Source organism: Linderina pennispora, assembly GCF_002104995.1.
Source record: "Linderina pennispora strain ATCC 12442 chromosome Unknown DL89scaffold_6, whole genome shotgun sequence".
Lineage (NCBI taxonomy): Eukaryota > Fungi > Kickxellomycota > Kickxellomycetes > Kickxellales > Kickxellaceae > Linderina > Linderina pennispora.
The window spans coordinates 124,130-136,897 of NW_024468254.1; the positions used below are offsets into that span (position 1 = coordinate 124,130).

The 12,768-nt window shown below is 53.4% G+C and overlaps 6 protein-coding genes and 1 non-coding gene across 7 annotated transcripts; 3 read left to right on the forward strand and 4 right to left on the reverse strand.

Moving 5' to 3' along the window:
- The first annotated feature begins 136 nt into the window (after nucleotides 1–136).
- On the forward strand, nucleotides 137–1,856 carry DL89DRAFT_267157 (Rft-1-domain-containing protein). The gene has a single exon (XM_040887381.1). It carries the CDS (start codon nucleotides 173–175, stop codon nucleotides 1,799–1,801), a length of 1,629 nt encoding a protein of 542 aa, XP_040743544.1. The 5' UTR covers nucleotides 137–172; the 3' UTR covers nucleotides 1,802–1,856.
- DL89DRAFT_267158 (DUF625-domain-containing protein) lies at nucleotides 1,797–5,552 on the reverse strand. The gene is made up of 5 exons (XM_040887382.1): nucleotides 5,248–5,552; nucleotides 5,072–5,168; nucleotides 4,794–4,875; nucleotides 4,637–4,671; nucleotides 1,797–4,429 (listed from the first exon to the last, which is right to left on the reverse strand). Exons 1-5 carry the CDS (start codon nucleotides 5,350–5,352, stop codon nucleotides 1,857–1,859), a joined length of 2,892 nt encoding a protein of 963 aa, XP_040743545.1. The 5' UTR covers nucleotides 5,353–5,552; the 3' UTR covers nucleotides 1,797–1,856.
- Nucleotides 5,553–5,989: 437 nt separating this feature from the next.
- On the reverse strand, nucleotides 5,990–8,114 carry DL89DRAFT_267159 (uncharacterized protein). Its single transcript, XM_040887383.1, has 2 exons — nucleotides 7,141–8,114; nucleotides 5,990–7,069 (listed from the first exon to the last, which is right to left on the reverse strand). The coding sequence occupies exons 1-2, from the start codon at nucleotides 8,054–8,056 to the stop codon at nucleotides 6,036–6,038; spliced, it is 1,950 nt and encodes a 649-aa protein (XP_040743546.1). The 5' UTR covers nucleotides 8,057–8,114; the 3' UTR covers nucleotides 5,990–6,035.
- A 600-nt stretch (nucleotides 8,115–8,714) lies between these two features.
- Nucleotides 8,715–9,938, forward strand: DL89DRAFT_245876 (putative PEP8-vacuolar protein sorting/targeting protein). Its single transcript, XM_040885097.1, has 3 exons — nucleotides 8,715–8,762; nucleotides 8,851–8,994; nucleotides 9,066–9,938. Exons 1-3 carry the CDS (start codon nucleotides 8,751–8,753, stop codon nucleotides 9,858–9,860), a joined length of 951 nt encoding a protein of 316 aa, XP_040743547.1. The 5' UTR covers nucleotides 8,715–8,750; the 3' UTR covers nucleotides 9,861–9,938.
- Nucleotides 9,939–10,084: 146 nt separating this feature from the next.
- Nucleotides 10,085–10,847, reverse strand: DL89DRAFT_283547 (uncharacterized protein; the record flags this gene model as incomplete). The annotated part of the gene is made up of 2 exons (XM_040889741.1): nucleotides 10,151–10,847; nucleotides 10,085–10,089 (listed from the first exon to the last, which is right to left on the reverse strand). The coding sequence occupies exons 1-2, from the start codon at nucleotides 10,791–10,793 to the stop codon at nucleotides 10,085–10,087; spliced, it is 648 nt and encodes a 215-aa protein (XP_040743548.1). The 5' UTR covers nucleotides 10,794–10,847.
- Nucleotides 10,848–11,389: 542 nt separating this feature from the next.
- On the reverse strand, nucleotides 11,390–11,463 carry DL89DRAFT_t71. The gene has a single exon. It is a non-coding gene; the product is annotated as a tRNA-Val (tRNA).
- Nucleotides 11,464–12,245: 782 nt separating this feature from the next.
- DL89DRAFT_322376 (uncharacterized protein) lies at nucleotides 12,246–12,749 on the forward strand (the record flags this gene model as incomplete). Its single annotated transcript, XM_040891340.1, has 1 exon — nucleotides 12,246–12,749. One exon carries the CDS (start codon nucleotides 12,246–12,248, stop codon nucleotides 12,747–12,749), a length of 504 nt encoding a protein of 167 aa, XP_040743549.1.
- Nucleotides 12,750–12,768: the final 19 nt, after the last annotated feature.

Here is a 12,768-nt window from a genome sequence, read left to right on the forward strand (position 1 = left end):
ACGTGCGGTTTTAGCCGAAAAACTCCCCTTACCACTTGCAAAGAGTCTTGCGTGTGTGCCATAGTCGCTGCTCGCCCACGCCTGCAGTTTTCTGGCTCGCCCACGCCCGCTCTACGGACTCCCAAGAGTGCTCTACCATCCCCTTGGTTATCTACCTCTTTTTTCTTCACTCATGGCTAACCAAGTAAGCGAGCGGGCAGAGGAGCCAGTGACGACCGGGTCTGCGTTTGCAGGCGCACAGTACCTGATGGGTCTCCAGCTCTTTACCAAGCTAGCCACATTCGCCATGAACATCGTTATCGTCAGGCTAGCCGGCATCGAGTCGTTCGGCGTGGCCTCGGTAGATTTTGAGCTACTGCTGGCTACGCTGCTGTTTCTCTCGCGTGAAGGCATGCGCAATGCCCTATTGCGCACCACCTCGGATCCGCCAACACGCAGCACTCAGCGCAAGCCTGGGGCCAAGGACCAGCTCCTGATTAATGCATCGTTGGTGCCCATTGCCATAGGCATGGTAATGGCAGACTGTGCATATCTGGTATATGCCCGTGGATCGAATAATGAGCGGAGAATGGCCATGGTTATTTATATTGTCGCGGCGTGGGTTGAGCTCTGCGTGGAGCCTTTGTATGTCCTATCAAGGGCGCGAGTCCTGTTTAAGGTGCAAGCCAAGTGCGAGGGCATTGCGGTAGCTGCGCGGTGCGCCACTGTCGCCATGCTACTTATTATTGGCCGCCAGATGGCTGTGGATGACGACAACCCGTTCTCGCTGGTTGCATTTGCTGCTGGTCAGATGGCATATGCCCTGACTATATTGGCCGCATATGCATGGTACATGTCGTGCGAGCTAGAGTACCGGGTCTGGCACTGCTATGTGCCCAGAAAGTCCAGTGCCGGGTATTTTGTCATGCCCGAGACCCGCAGCATGGCTGTGACTTTTGCTGGCCAGTCCCTGCTCAAGCACTTTTTGACGCAAGGCGACAATATGATTCTGGCCATGCACGCATCCGATGCCGTCAAGGGCACATTCGCGCTGGTGACAAACTACGGATCGATTCCAGCCCGCATAATCTTCCTTCCTCTGGAAGAGGCCTCCCGCGCCATGTTCTCGCGCCAGTCCAATGGATCGCCTATTGAGAACGCAAAGCTTGCTCGACGAGTGCTAGATATCCTGGGCAAGTTCCAGTTCTTGCTGGGCGCAATCCTGGTTGTATTCGGCACACTGTACTCACCGACATTACTAGCGCTGCTAGGCCAGAACGACAAAGCAACCTCTGCTGCCATGGTCATGTATTGCCTGTACCTGCCACTGATGGGCGTGAACGGCTTCCTCGAGGCATTCGTGCATTCGGTTGCTGATCGCACCCAGCTAGTGCAGGCAAACGCGTGGATGATTGTCTGCACCGTTACGTATGCGATCTTCTCGGTGCAGGCCCTGTCGGTTCTGCAGTTTGGCAGTGCTGGTATTGTCGCGGCGAACATGGGAAATATGGCGATGCGGATCGCGTATTGCGCAAAGTTCATCAAGCAGTGGTTCCAGTCAAAGCGCTTGCCAGGACCAAAAATATCCGAAATGCTGCCTCACCGCAATGTAATCCTCGCATGCGCCGGCTCTGCACTGGCAATCATTATCACACAGTCCTATGCCGGTAAGGACACGCTGCTCATGCGGCTGATGTCACTAGGAGTTGGCGGACTCCTTGGGCTGGCTGTCCTGGCCACTATATGGAAGTACGAGCGCAAGTTCATTGGAGCCGTGCAGGATCTGAAATCTGGCAATGTGGACAAGCTCAAGACCGACTAGAATATAGCCTTACACACTTTATATTTCACCATACAAAGACGCACCAAGTGCCCCACTATGTCGACGCAGTCTTGGCCTTTTTAGGTGGTGCTGGGCTCTCGGGTCCAGCAGACTTTGACACAAGACCTATTGGAGCCGAGTCCTGTGCACACGTAGTGGCAGCTGCCAGTTTTGTTGCCGCTGCCAGCCCGTCGGCCGCCATCTCACTGGCAGCAGTTGGCCGCTCCTTGTCCGCCTTACTCAAGCCATGCCCTGTGCCATTAGCGAGCCCGATCTTTTTGGGTGCTGTACCATTGCTGCCCCCTGAAGAATGCGGGCGCTTGCCAAACGGCGATTTGTGCACGCCGTTTGCGTCGCCATTGACCAGGGAGTTGGGCCGTGAAGTCATCACGATCTTGATCGATGAGTCGCTGCGGCGCAGCAGGGGCTTTGACGCCATCTTGCGGTTGATCAGCTTGCTGTCGGGGAACGCATCTGACATGGATATCCGATGGAATCCGTCGGAATCGCCGCTGGATTCAGCCTCAGAGTCAACAGAGTCAGTGTCAGCATCTTTCGAGTCAGTCGACCCGCTGCTGAGATTGCGCGGTCGGAACGGCTTAGGGGACCGTGGAGCTAGAAGCGGGCTTTGTTTGGAGCTGCCGACTTCGGCAACCAGAGGGGAGCGGTCTGGATGGTCAGTATCGGCAATGAGCGGCGACTTGCTGGACAATGGTGACCGGATCCCAATATCAGCCATGTCGATTTCAGGGTCCCCGCCGCTGCCCATGGCGCCGTTGCTGTTTGACGGTGCCGAGAGGATTGGGCTCCTCGCCGGCTTTGCCTTTGTCGTGTCTGCTGCTGTCTCGGCGTCGTCGTCAATATCGTCAAAATACGCCTCCTCCACGGCATCAGTGGCGTTGCTCTTCCACAATCCACCGACATCGTTGCCGCTGGACTCAGTCGCTGACTCTGCCTCTCTGCCAGCCAACATGTTAATCGACACAGACATGCGCCCGCTGTGCTTCACTGTGGGTGTCGTGGTCCCACCGTTCTTTTCCTGCTCAACGTCTTCCAGGTACTCCTCGTAAGTGTGCTTCAGATGCTCAAGTGTCGCCGGTACCTTGGCCAGTGCCGTTGCGTGCACTGTGACGAAATGTGACAGTAGATCCGCGATTTTGTGGTTGGCGATAAACTTGAACAGCTCGCGGCATGCCGATGTGATCAGATTATCGCGCCTCGACGACTCAACAAACAGCTCGACAATTGGGTCGAGCAGGCGCTGGCCAACCAGCTGCTTGTTGTATAGTTCATCGCACATGCCAACGCACGTACGGATGAACCGCAGGGCTGCCAGCCGCAGATACTTTGGCTTCGCCGACAGCATATTGCTGATGGGCTTGGAGATGCCCGACGAAAACACAAAGTACCGCGCCTGATACGAGTGCTGCCTGACCATGAACGACAGGAGATCGCACAGAAACAACAGCATATTGGCGCGCTTGTCGTGGACGTCGATTTTGACAATGTCGGTGGCAGTCAAACACAGCAGTGGCTCCATGGCGTCGAACGCATATTTTTCGTAAAATAGGCGCAGGAACGCGTCTGTCTCGCGATCTGCTTGTCCGCCGATTCCAATGTCTGGCTGCATGCCGAAGCTCTCGCTAGGCGGCGGCATGGTGTCAAGAATCATACGCAGCATTTCGCAGCACTGCACCTGGATCGGTGAGCCAATGTCCTTGCGGGTGCCCTGGATGATAAGACTCAGCAGTGTTGTGCCCTCGCGCTGTTGGCTAATCTGCGCTAGTACATAGGAACGCACAAGGGCGCGGTCCTGCTCCAGAACCGTCATCAGTACGTCAGCACCCGACATGCGCAGTGATTGGTCCTCATCCTGTAACGAAAACTCGAAAATGGTGAACAGGCCGTGCTGGCTCAGGGTGCGGTAGAGCCCGATCCGGTAGTTGATGGGCAGGTTCTTGGCTATTGTGCAGAACTGGCGTACAAACAGCACTACGTTGCGTCGCCGCTCTGGATCGTCCGACTCGTGCAGAATGTCGAACAGATCTTTGAGAAAGGCATGGTTCTGCTGGAAGTAGTTGGCAATCTCGATGTGGTTGAAGAATATGAGCGAGTTGATGATGGTCAGCGTGCCTTCGTCCAGGATCCGTGGCAACACAACGTCTTTTAGGTACTGCAGCCGGAAAGTCTGGTGGATTTTGGCTTCCATTGCTGGATCCGGGATCGGTACTACCTGTTTGAACCGGGAGTTGTCGCGCAGAAAGTTGCGGTATGTACCACGCTCCACGGAGTGCTGCGGCTCGTACTCGAGCATACCAGCTACAGCCAGAATGTTGCCATCGCGCACTATACACTCGAGCACTGACGAGTCGTTGAGCAGAATGATGCGCTGCATGATGTCGAAGATGTGACGTAGCTCTTCAGTCGCATCCAGATCCTCGCACGTCTCATGCAGCTCCCGCAGCTGTTCGAAGTAGTTGTTGTTAACCAGAAATGACACCAGTTTGTCTCGATGGTATATCGAATGCCCGGCCTCGATAATCGCCGCCTCGATCTCCTTTAGCGACCCCATTGCTGGCTTGGGCAGGACCAAATCGGGGTGGGGAAAGCTGTCGCCAAGCGCACTGTCTACGGAAAATGTAGGAATTAGCGGTGGCCACGACGATTAAGTAGCATGACGCTACTTTGGGGGAGGGGCGTGAGAGGGGGTGGCATATGCAGTCAGGCATCATATGTACAATGCTTTTCAGCTGCAAATTCATTCATGACCACCCACACCCGCTTTTCCTCGATCAAGGCAGTAGAGCAAACAAGAAGCGACTGGGTAGAACTTACCGTTCATTGCGTTCTCAAACTCGGTTATTTGGTTTCTACATGCAAGGTAAGCGCAAGCACCGCCATCAGCAATGCGTGCAAATCACTTAATAGTGGCAGGCCACTGCGGAATACGGAGATGATGGGGGAGTACAGGCAGCGAACTGCGGATACTTACAGTATCGACATGCACCCTTCAGGTTCCTGAAAGCTCAGCGCAAGGTCCTCGCCGGTCGGCTCTGTCCACACAATCAGCGTAGCTACACGGGAATGCATACAATGGCGGTAAGAAGCTTAGTAACAAGGGGCATGCGGTGCAGAGATGGGGGAGGGGGAGATGGGGAAGGCAGCGAGAGGGCGCCTTATTTGCACTGAGGCGCCTGTTTTGCGTTGTATCGAGCTCCACCTCTTCCCACGTTTCCAAGATAGCGCTCAGCGCTGCTGCTGGATACATACCTTCCTGCTGCTGGTACACCTCGCCTCGCTGCACGACGCAGTCTAGCAATAGCCGGCTGGGCCCTTCCTCGGAAGCGACATTGAGATGCAAAACGCCCTACAAATTGGCAGCAGGTATACTTAGTTCAGGTTTGGGTATTCTCGGTGTCTGCGCGCCCCCAAAAGCATCGCCTTACCTGGTAGTCCTCCAATGTGCAGAACCCAGTGCCTTTGTCAACCCAATTTGTACCGTGCTCGAGCTCGTATACTTTGACTCTCACTTGCGAATCGGTGGTAGTCATCGCCGATAGAGACTCTTGCAGCCGGTGCGTATATTTTTAAAATGGTGAGCTGGAATATGGTTACCCGTTATCTTTTTAAGAGGAAAATAGTGGACTGAGAATAGAGTGTAAATTGGCCCCTCGTACAAAGAAGAGACGAAAAATGGAGCCAAACCTGAAATTACTGAGGAGTAAAGCCAAAAAGAGGATATTTTTCTGCGGAGCGAAGAGGGAGAAAGCTGTGCTCTCCCGAAGGCGCGTTTTTTCTTCTTTGGTAGATTCGATTGGATAACAATTTCCCAGAGCCACAGCCTCTCGCAGCCATCTCTCTCGATAAACTTTGGGCTCTATTATTCTGCTGGCAGGACACAGGCGGAGTGGAGGCGCGGATTGACTGCTCTAAAGATAGCCCCACTACCAATGCCACTGGAGTACCGGAGGCGATGTTGAACAAGACAGCATATGCAAATGGCTTGACTAATTATTTCTCACTCTTTTGGATTGGCACAGACTCAGGAACATACAAATACTGCGCCGATCCCATGACTGGGCAGGGTGGCTGATAGCGTGCAATTTCGGACGTGTATGGATGGTGCATGATGCATCCAACCCAGCACGGGCGACGTGTGTAATCATCATGCAGGAGTAATAGTGACAGGGACGGTATTGAAATGAAGCAGTAACTGGAAATGAAAATAGTGATTTTAGATGCGCTCGCCCATGACAACGACTTCGCGACGCGGGTGAATCAGGGCAAAGCCGACAGCTGCCTTGGGCACAGACTCGGTCTTGTAATCGCCAATAACGCTGTGGATGACAGCATCAATGCTGGCTTCTAGTGCATCGTCGTTGGTGGCACTCAAGATGTTGATTGTCTGCACAGCCGCTGCTGCGTCCTCAGCTGCTGGCGCTGGGGTGGGTGCTGCTGCTGTGTCAGCTGATGCCTCGGAGCTGCTGCCAGCGGGCGATGCACCGAATAGGTTGTCTATGGCATCGGGGGCAGAACTCACAGCGCTAGAATCACCCGACGGTAGAGCCGCTGTCTCTGTCTGCAGTGCATCTATGGCAGCCGGGGACTCGGCAGCAGGTGCCTCATCACTGGCGATGGGTGCTTGCTTACCATCGGCAGCGGGTGCTTGAGTGCTAGCAGCTTCAGCGGCTGAAAGAGGAGCAGAACCGGTAGCAAGAGCTTCAGGGACAGTTGCAGTAGTGACATCATCGGCAGGTGCATCGCTAGGTGGAACCTGGCCGAGTAGGTTCCCAATGAGATCAGTGGTGCCAGAAACAAGTGCATCGGCGTCAGGTGCAGGTGGTGCCTCAGCGTCAGCTGGATGGTCTTCAGCACCTGCTGTAGATGCCCCCATATCACCCATTGGCGGAGCTGCTGATGACACAGCTGCCATACTGTCCATTGGCAGAGCCGCCATCTCAGCTGGTATCTCAGACGAGCCACTCACTGTAGGTGCAACAGCGCCCGCGGTAGGAGCTGGGCTCCCGAAAGAAAACCCAATGGAAAAAGACTGAGAGATGGATCCGGCTGAAATGCTGAGCACATTGCCCATGAATCCCGCCATACCACCACTCTCAATTGCGGATGCCTGTGAGCTGCCTAGGATTGGACTCTCTGGAATGGCTGTAGTTTGTAGTGGAGCATCAGTAGAGGGTGCTGGTACTGTAGATGCAGCGAGAATTCCTGACGGATATGGCCAGGATCCGACGGCGCCTATGGCAAGAAAGCCTATAGATATCATTGCGCGTTAGTCTGCATACTCTGTAAGACTAGAGACGAAGTATTATATGCGTACTTACCTGAAGACTGCTCGGAGAAGATGCCACTGCGTGAGAGCTCGCTAAAGACTTCCTGGATCTGACTAGAGGCGCTTGCTTCGGGGTTGGGCATAGGTGTGGCATTTACAGGAGGAACTTCGGTGGGTGCTTCGCCAGAAGTAGGTGGTGGAATCTCATCTGATGAGGCTTCGGGCACACTATCGGACTCAGCAGGCGACCCGATAGCAGAAGGTTCGTCAGAAGTAGGTTCTGGGTTAGCAGTAGGGGCAGAGCCATTAGGGGCAGAATCTGTACCAGCCGTATCGGTAGGAGATGTGGCAGAAGGGGAAGAATCTGTAGGGGCAGGGCTAGGAATGGAAACAGAAATAGCTGGAGTTGACTCTTCAGGGGATGGTACCTCGTCCGTGGGAGCCGGAACCTCATCCGTAGAAGTGGGTGCTTCGTCCGTAGGAGCAGGCACTTCATCTGTCGATGTAGGTCCCTCGCTATCAGAGTCCTGCTCTGATGGTCCTGGAACCATGATGGTTTGGTGCGCTGTAGAATCGCCTGGCAAGATGATCTCGATCTGGGTCTTTGGTATGCCCAAGCCGCCCTCAATACTCACAGCATTGATTTGGCTGAACGGAACACCACCATTGTTCTTGGGCGACCTGACCATGATCTCAAGGTAGTAGCCAGGGCCAACAAGTGGCAGCGGAATGTCTAATGGCTCGCCAGTGTCAGCCAACCGCGCGAGCGCTTCGGCGACAATCCCAAACGCAACATTGTATGGAGCGAGGTCAAAATCGAAGAGTGGCTCTACAGAGTCAGCACTAGGCGATGGTGCTGGATCCTCGAGAGCTGCGGCAGAGATGCTGTCGGCTTCAGAAGGAGCGCTGCTATCTTGAGCACGCACAAATGAGCACGCCAGAAGCAGGAATGCAGTCGAGACTCTCATGTGCTATGTAACTTTTATGGAGATGTGTGTGGAAGATATTGAAACGAGCGAAACAGACAAGGTGGAGAGAAGATGATATGAAACTGGTATCGGGTAATTGTGCAGTCTTTTTGTCTCTGGACATGGACTGGCTCGGCGACAGGTGCGGCTGGATACTAGAACAGAAAAACAGTGCTAGGGTTATTTCGATAGCAATTAAATCGCTAATACACTACAGCAGTAGGCACTGCATAATGTCGTCGATGGATAAGAAGGAATGTGGGCTGCGGGTGCTTGGAAAGAGCACCAAATGCATGGCAACCGGCCATGAAATAATAGATAAAGCGAGCGCTGCCAAAGGGCATATGGTTGCCTGTCGGTGCTACGGCTCGGTATGAAAGAGCGGGCAGTACATCTACTATATACGCTTTATCAATCGTAGCAGCTGAATATATAAGCAGTACGAGCACCGCAGCTGAGATAGCTGATGCTGGAGCCGCATCGACGGAAAACAATCAGTCGGCATTTTGGCGGGAGACGGTTCGGCTTAATCACATTACGGTTTGCGTCATCACCGGGTTCAAATTTGGGCATGCAGGAGGCGGGCAGCAGCGGGCTTTGGGAAAAAGAATAGTGGCCTGTGTTTTTACTAAGCGCTGCAGGCACTTTTTGGTATTCAGTTTTTTTCTCATTTGGGCGTTTTTTATACTTTCACATGGCGTTAGCGGTAAGGCGATGCACCACTCCACAGCACAGGAGCTGCTGACAATAGAGAACCATGGAGATAGCAAGCACTCAACTGTGTCATTGTGTAGAGTCTATTTGGGTTTGGGCCGGTTGCGGATGTCAATATAATTCTGAGCGGTGAAGATGAGCGTCAGCAGGTCGAATACCGCGTAGGCAAGGACAAGCGCGAGAAGGCGCCGCTGTACTTTGACGGCGAGTCGATATCGGGCAAGGTAAGCGAATCACTTACATGAGCGTGCATTCTGTCTTGGCAAGACACTAAAGCAGCGCCTTTTGCCGATAGGTGGTTGTGCGTGTTCACGAGGGAAAGCAGCTGGAGCACTATGGCATCAAGGTGCAGTTCATTGGGTGTATCGAGATGTTCTACGATCGTGGCAATCACTACGAGTTTGTGTCTCTGGTGCAGGAACTGGCGGCGCCGGCGGAGTTGTCCACCACAGCCATGTATAACTTTGAGTTCAAGAACGTCGAGAAGCAGTATGAGAGCTACCAGGGGATCAATGTGAAGCTGCGCTACTTTATCCAGGCGACAGTCTCGAAGCGCGTGGGCGTGATTACACAGAGCAAGGACCTGTGGGTGTACTCGTACCGCATCCCACCCGAGGTCAATAGCTCAATTCGCATGGAGGTCGGCATCGAGGACTGCCTGCACATTGAGTTTGAGTACAACAAGTCGAAGTACCATCTGAAGGACGTCATTGTTGGCAAGATCTATTTCCTGCTGGTGCGCATCAAGATCAAGCACATGGAGCTGTCGATTATCCGCCGCGAGACCACTGGGGCCGCACCTAACCAGTACAACGAGAGCGAGACCATCACCAAGTTTGAGATCATGGATGGCGCGCCCGTACGCGGTGAGACCATCCCGATCCGACTATTCCTTGGCGGGTTCGACTTGACGCCCACGTACCGCGACGTCAACAAGAAGTTCTCCACCAGATACTACCTGAACCTGGTGCTGATTGACGAGGAAAACAGGCGGTACTTCAAGCAGCAGGAAATAACACTGTACCGGAAAAACTCGAAGGAAGACAACGCCAATGAGAACGACGCCGAGACATTTGTCAACAACGACTAGTACTTTTCCTTCCTAATGTTCTATAAAGCCTATCCTTCACTGCAGGAAGCCACCGGTCCGGCTACGCAGTTTCTTGACGGTCTCGGCTGCGCTGCTGGGCTTGCGCAGGCGGTAAAAAAGCATTCCGCTGGTGATTGCGGCCAGAATGTACCAGGTGAGCAGATATTGTAGATGGTTGTTTCTGATGTCCACCTGCGACGGCACGCCCAGCGGCACGCCGTTCTTTAGGCTGGTCATGATCACCGACATGGACTCGGGCTGGATCGACTCGAGCAGCACCTGCTGTGTACCCGCGTGCTTTGCCATCTGCTCCACATCAATGTTATACCACTCGTTGCTCTCGGGCTTGGGCTCTGGCGTAAAGCGATTTTTGCCTGGTGCCTTCCGCACAAATGCAACAAGCGTCACAGCTCCCTCTGGCTGCGATTCTGGCCGCGTCTTTGGGTCTCTCAGCTCCCTCTTGATCCATCCGCGATTCACTAGTACCTTCGACCCGTCCTCGCGCACAAGGGGCGTCACCACGATAAACCCAGGCTCGCCCTCATACAGTCTTGGCCCCACCAGCATTTCATGCGCATAGTCAAAGTGCCCGTGCACGATCACTCGCCGGTACTCGTTGCGCTCGATCTCCGACTCTGTCACTCGCAGCGGGAACGCAATTGGGCTGCGGTGCATCTTATCGTTCACCTCGTCCAGTAGCGCCAGCTTCCACTGGAGCCGCTGAACTTGCCATGTCCCCAGGCCAAAGGCAATAAGGGGGATCGTGCACAGGCCGAGTGTCTTCCATGAGTAGAGCTGGCTGCGCCACTCAGCCTCGGCAATAGAATCGTCTGCACCCAGCCGCCTGGCATAGCCGCGCGTCTGTCGCGAACCCTGACGTGTCAGATTCGCAAACCGCGATTTGAATGTTGAAGTAAACGCAGAGCGGAACATTAGACAGATACGATCATGAATAAGCGGAGAAGAAAAACACAGCTGGCAGAAATTATTGTAATAGGGCTGATTGTTTATAAAATTTTGAAAAATTGATTCCAGGCAGACTCGAGCTGGTGGCCACTGCAAGCCCAGCAAGGTAAGGATTCCAGATTATAAGGCTTGGTGACAAGCACAGGATATCTAGCGAGAGCAGGCCATTGCTCACGCAAGCCCTTTTGATGTAGGCTGCCAAGGCTGATGTCACGACCAAGGAGTTTGTTGCGCCCAAGGCCCCGGTCGCGCCGCAGAACGACGTCAACGTCGATGCCGACCTGAAGACGTACGAGCAGACGGGCACTCTGTCGCAGTAGGGTGTTTGTTGGCAGTAGTTGCGCTACGAAGCACATACGTGATTCTTTTTTCTCGAAATACATATGTTTGACATACGCTGCACGAGGCAAAAAGGGCAAGAGGTATATTGCATACGGTCAGATGAGGAGGGTGTGCTTTCATGCCAAAAACGAAAAGCAGGACCCCCCCATAGTGGGTGGGCACGGCACATCCCAACGCGCGCAGGCATAAAAGGAGCGGCAGAGGGGCAGGAAGCAAAAGGATGATTTCTGCCGGGTTCGAACCGGCGACCGTCTGCGTGTTAGGCAGACGTGATAACCAACTACACCAAGAAATCACGTGACATCAGCACCGGATCTGCCGATCCAACTAGTTCACCACGCTTGTTGGTAGCGGTCTCAGAAAGCCATACATGAACCAAATTGCCTGTGCAACAGCCAATTTTCGACGACATCTGGGCTGCTGGAGAGCTATGCCCCGAGGTGTAATAACAAAAACTGCTATCCACAATGTGACAAATACCACATTACTGCCACACACCAAACTAGTCTTATTCCGATGACATGTGTGATCCCAATGGAATTGTTCTGGGTAATGAACTAGCCCGCAATATCTCTGCGCTGGCATGCATTCCTTGCCTGCACACTCACAAAAGTAGGCCTGGTACGCAGCACTGTTGCTTTAGCTCATCTTCCTCATAACTACCAGGACTCCAACAATGCCAATCCTGGAAGAATAGATCCTTACGGCTACACTGTACTCCATACCTAGGCGCACAATGTTGGAGCAGAGGCATATTGTGCTAAGATAATACCTATCGCTAGGTACATCCTTGCCCGATATATTTGTGTTCTTTAGCTCCCTCGCGTACTCAGCATCTCTTTCAATACATGCCATGCCCCAGCTGCCCAATCAAGTGATTGCTACTTGTCATATTTGCTCTTGGCGTTCATATACATCTTGCGATCTATCAGGCAGCAGTGATGAAGCCGCCTTGCTCCACATTATAAAAGCAGCAGCCAACATCCAGCTTCCTACACTTACTCAGTATCAGCATCAGTATCAGAACCAGCATCCACTTGCTTCAACACCAATATTGCAGCCCATCTTCTGTCCACCATGGTCAACACTTGCACCCCGATTCTTGCTCTCGTCTCCCTGGCTGCCTTTGCACCGCCAGCCAATGCTGTACCTACTCCTATGCCCGAGATCGCTCGTCGCCAGTACGGTTGGGGCTGGGGCTTTCCATTTGTGAGCGTGCTTAATACCGAGTTTGACAGTGCCTCCAACCGTGCCAACTTCAACGAGAACACTCTGTATACCAACAGCCTCAGCGCAAACCAGGTAAATGATGCTGTTCATTCCAACACCAACACCTTCAACAGCTTCCGCAAGCGCCAGTGGGGATACGGTGGATACGGTGGATACGGTGGATATGGCAGATATGGTGGATATGGCGGCTGGGGCTGGGGATTCCCATTCCTGAGCTCGTTCAACAGCGAGTTCGATCGTGCTTCAAACCGCGCTAACTTTAGTGAGAATACTCTGTATACCAACAACATCAACGCCAACCAGGCAAATGATGCTGTCCACTCCAACACCAACAACTTCATCTCTGGCTAACTCAGTTCTTACGATCCTT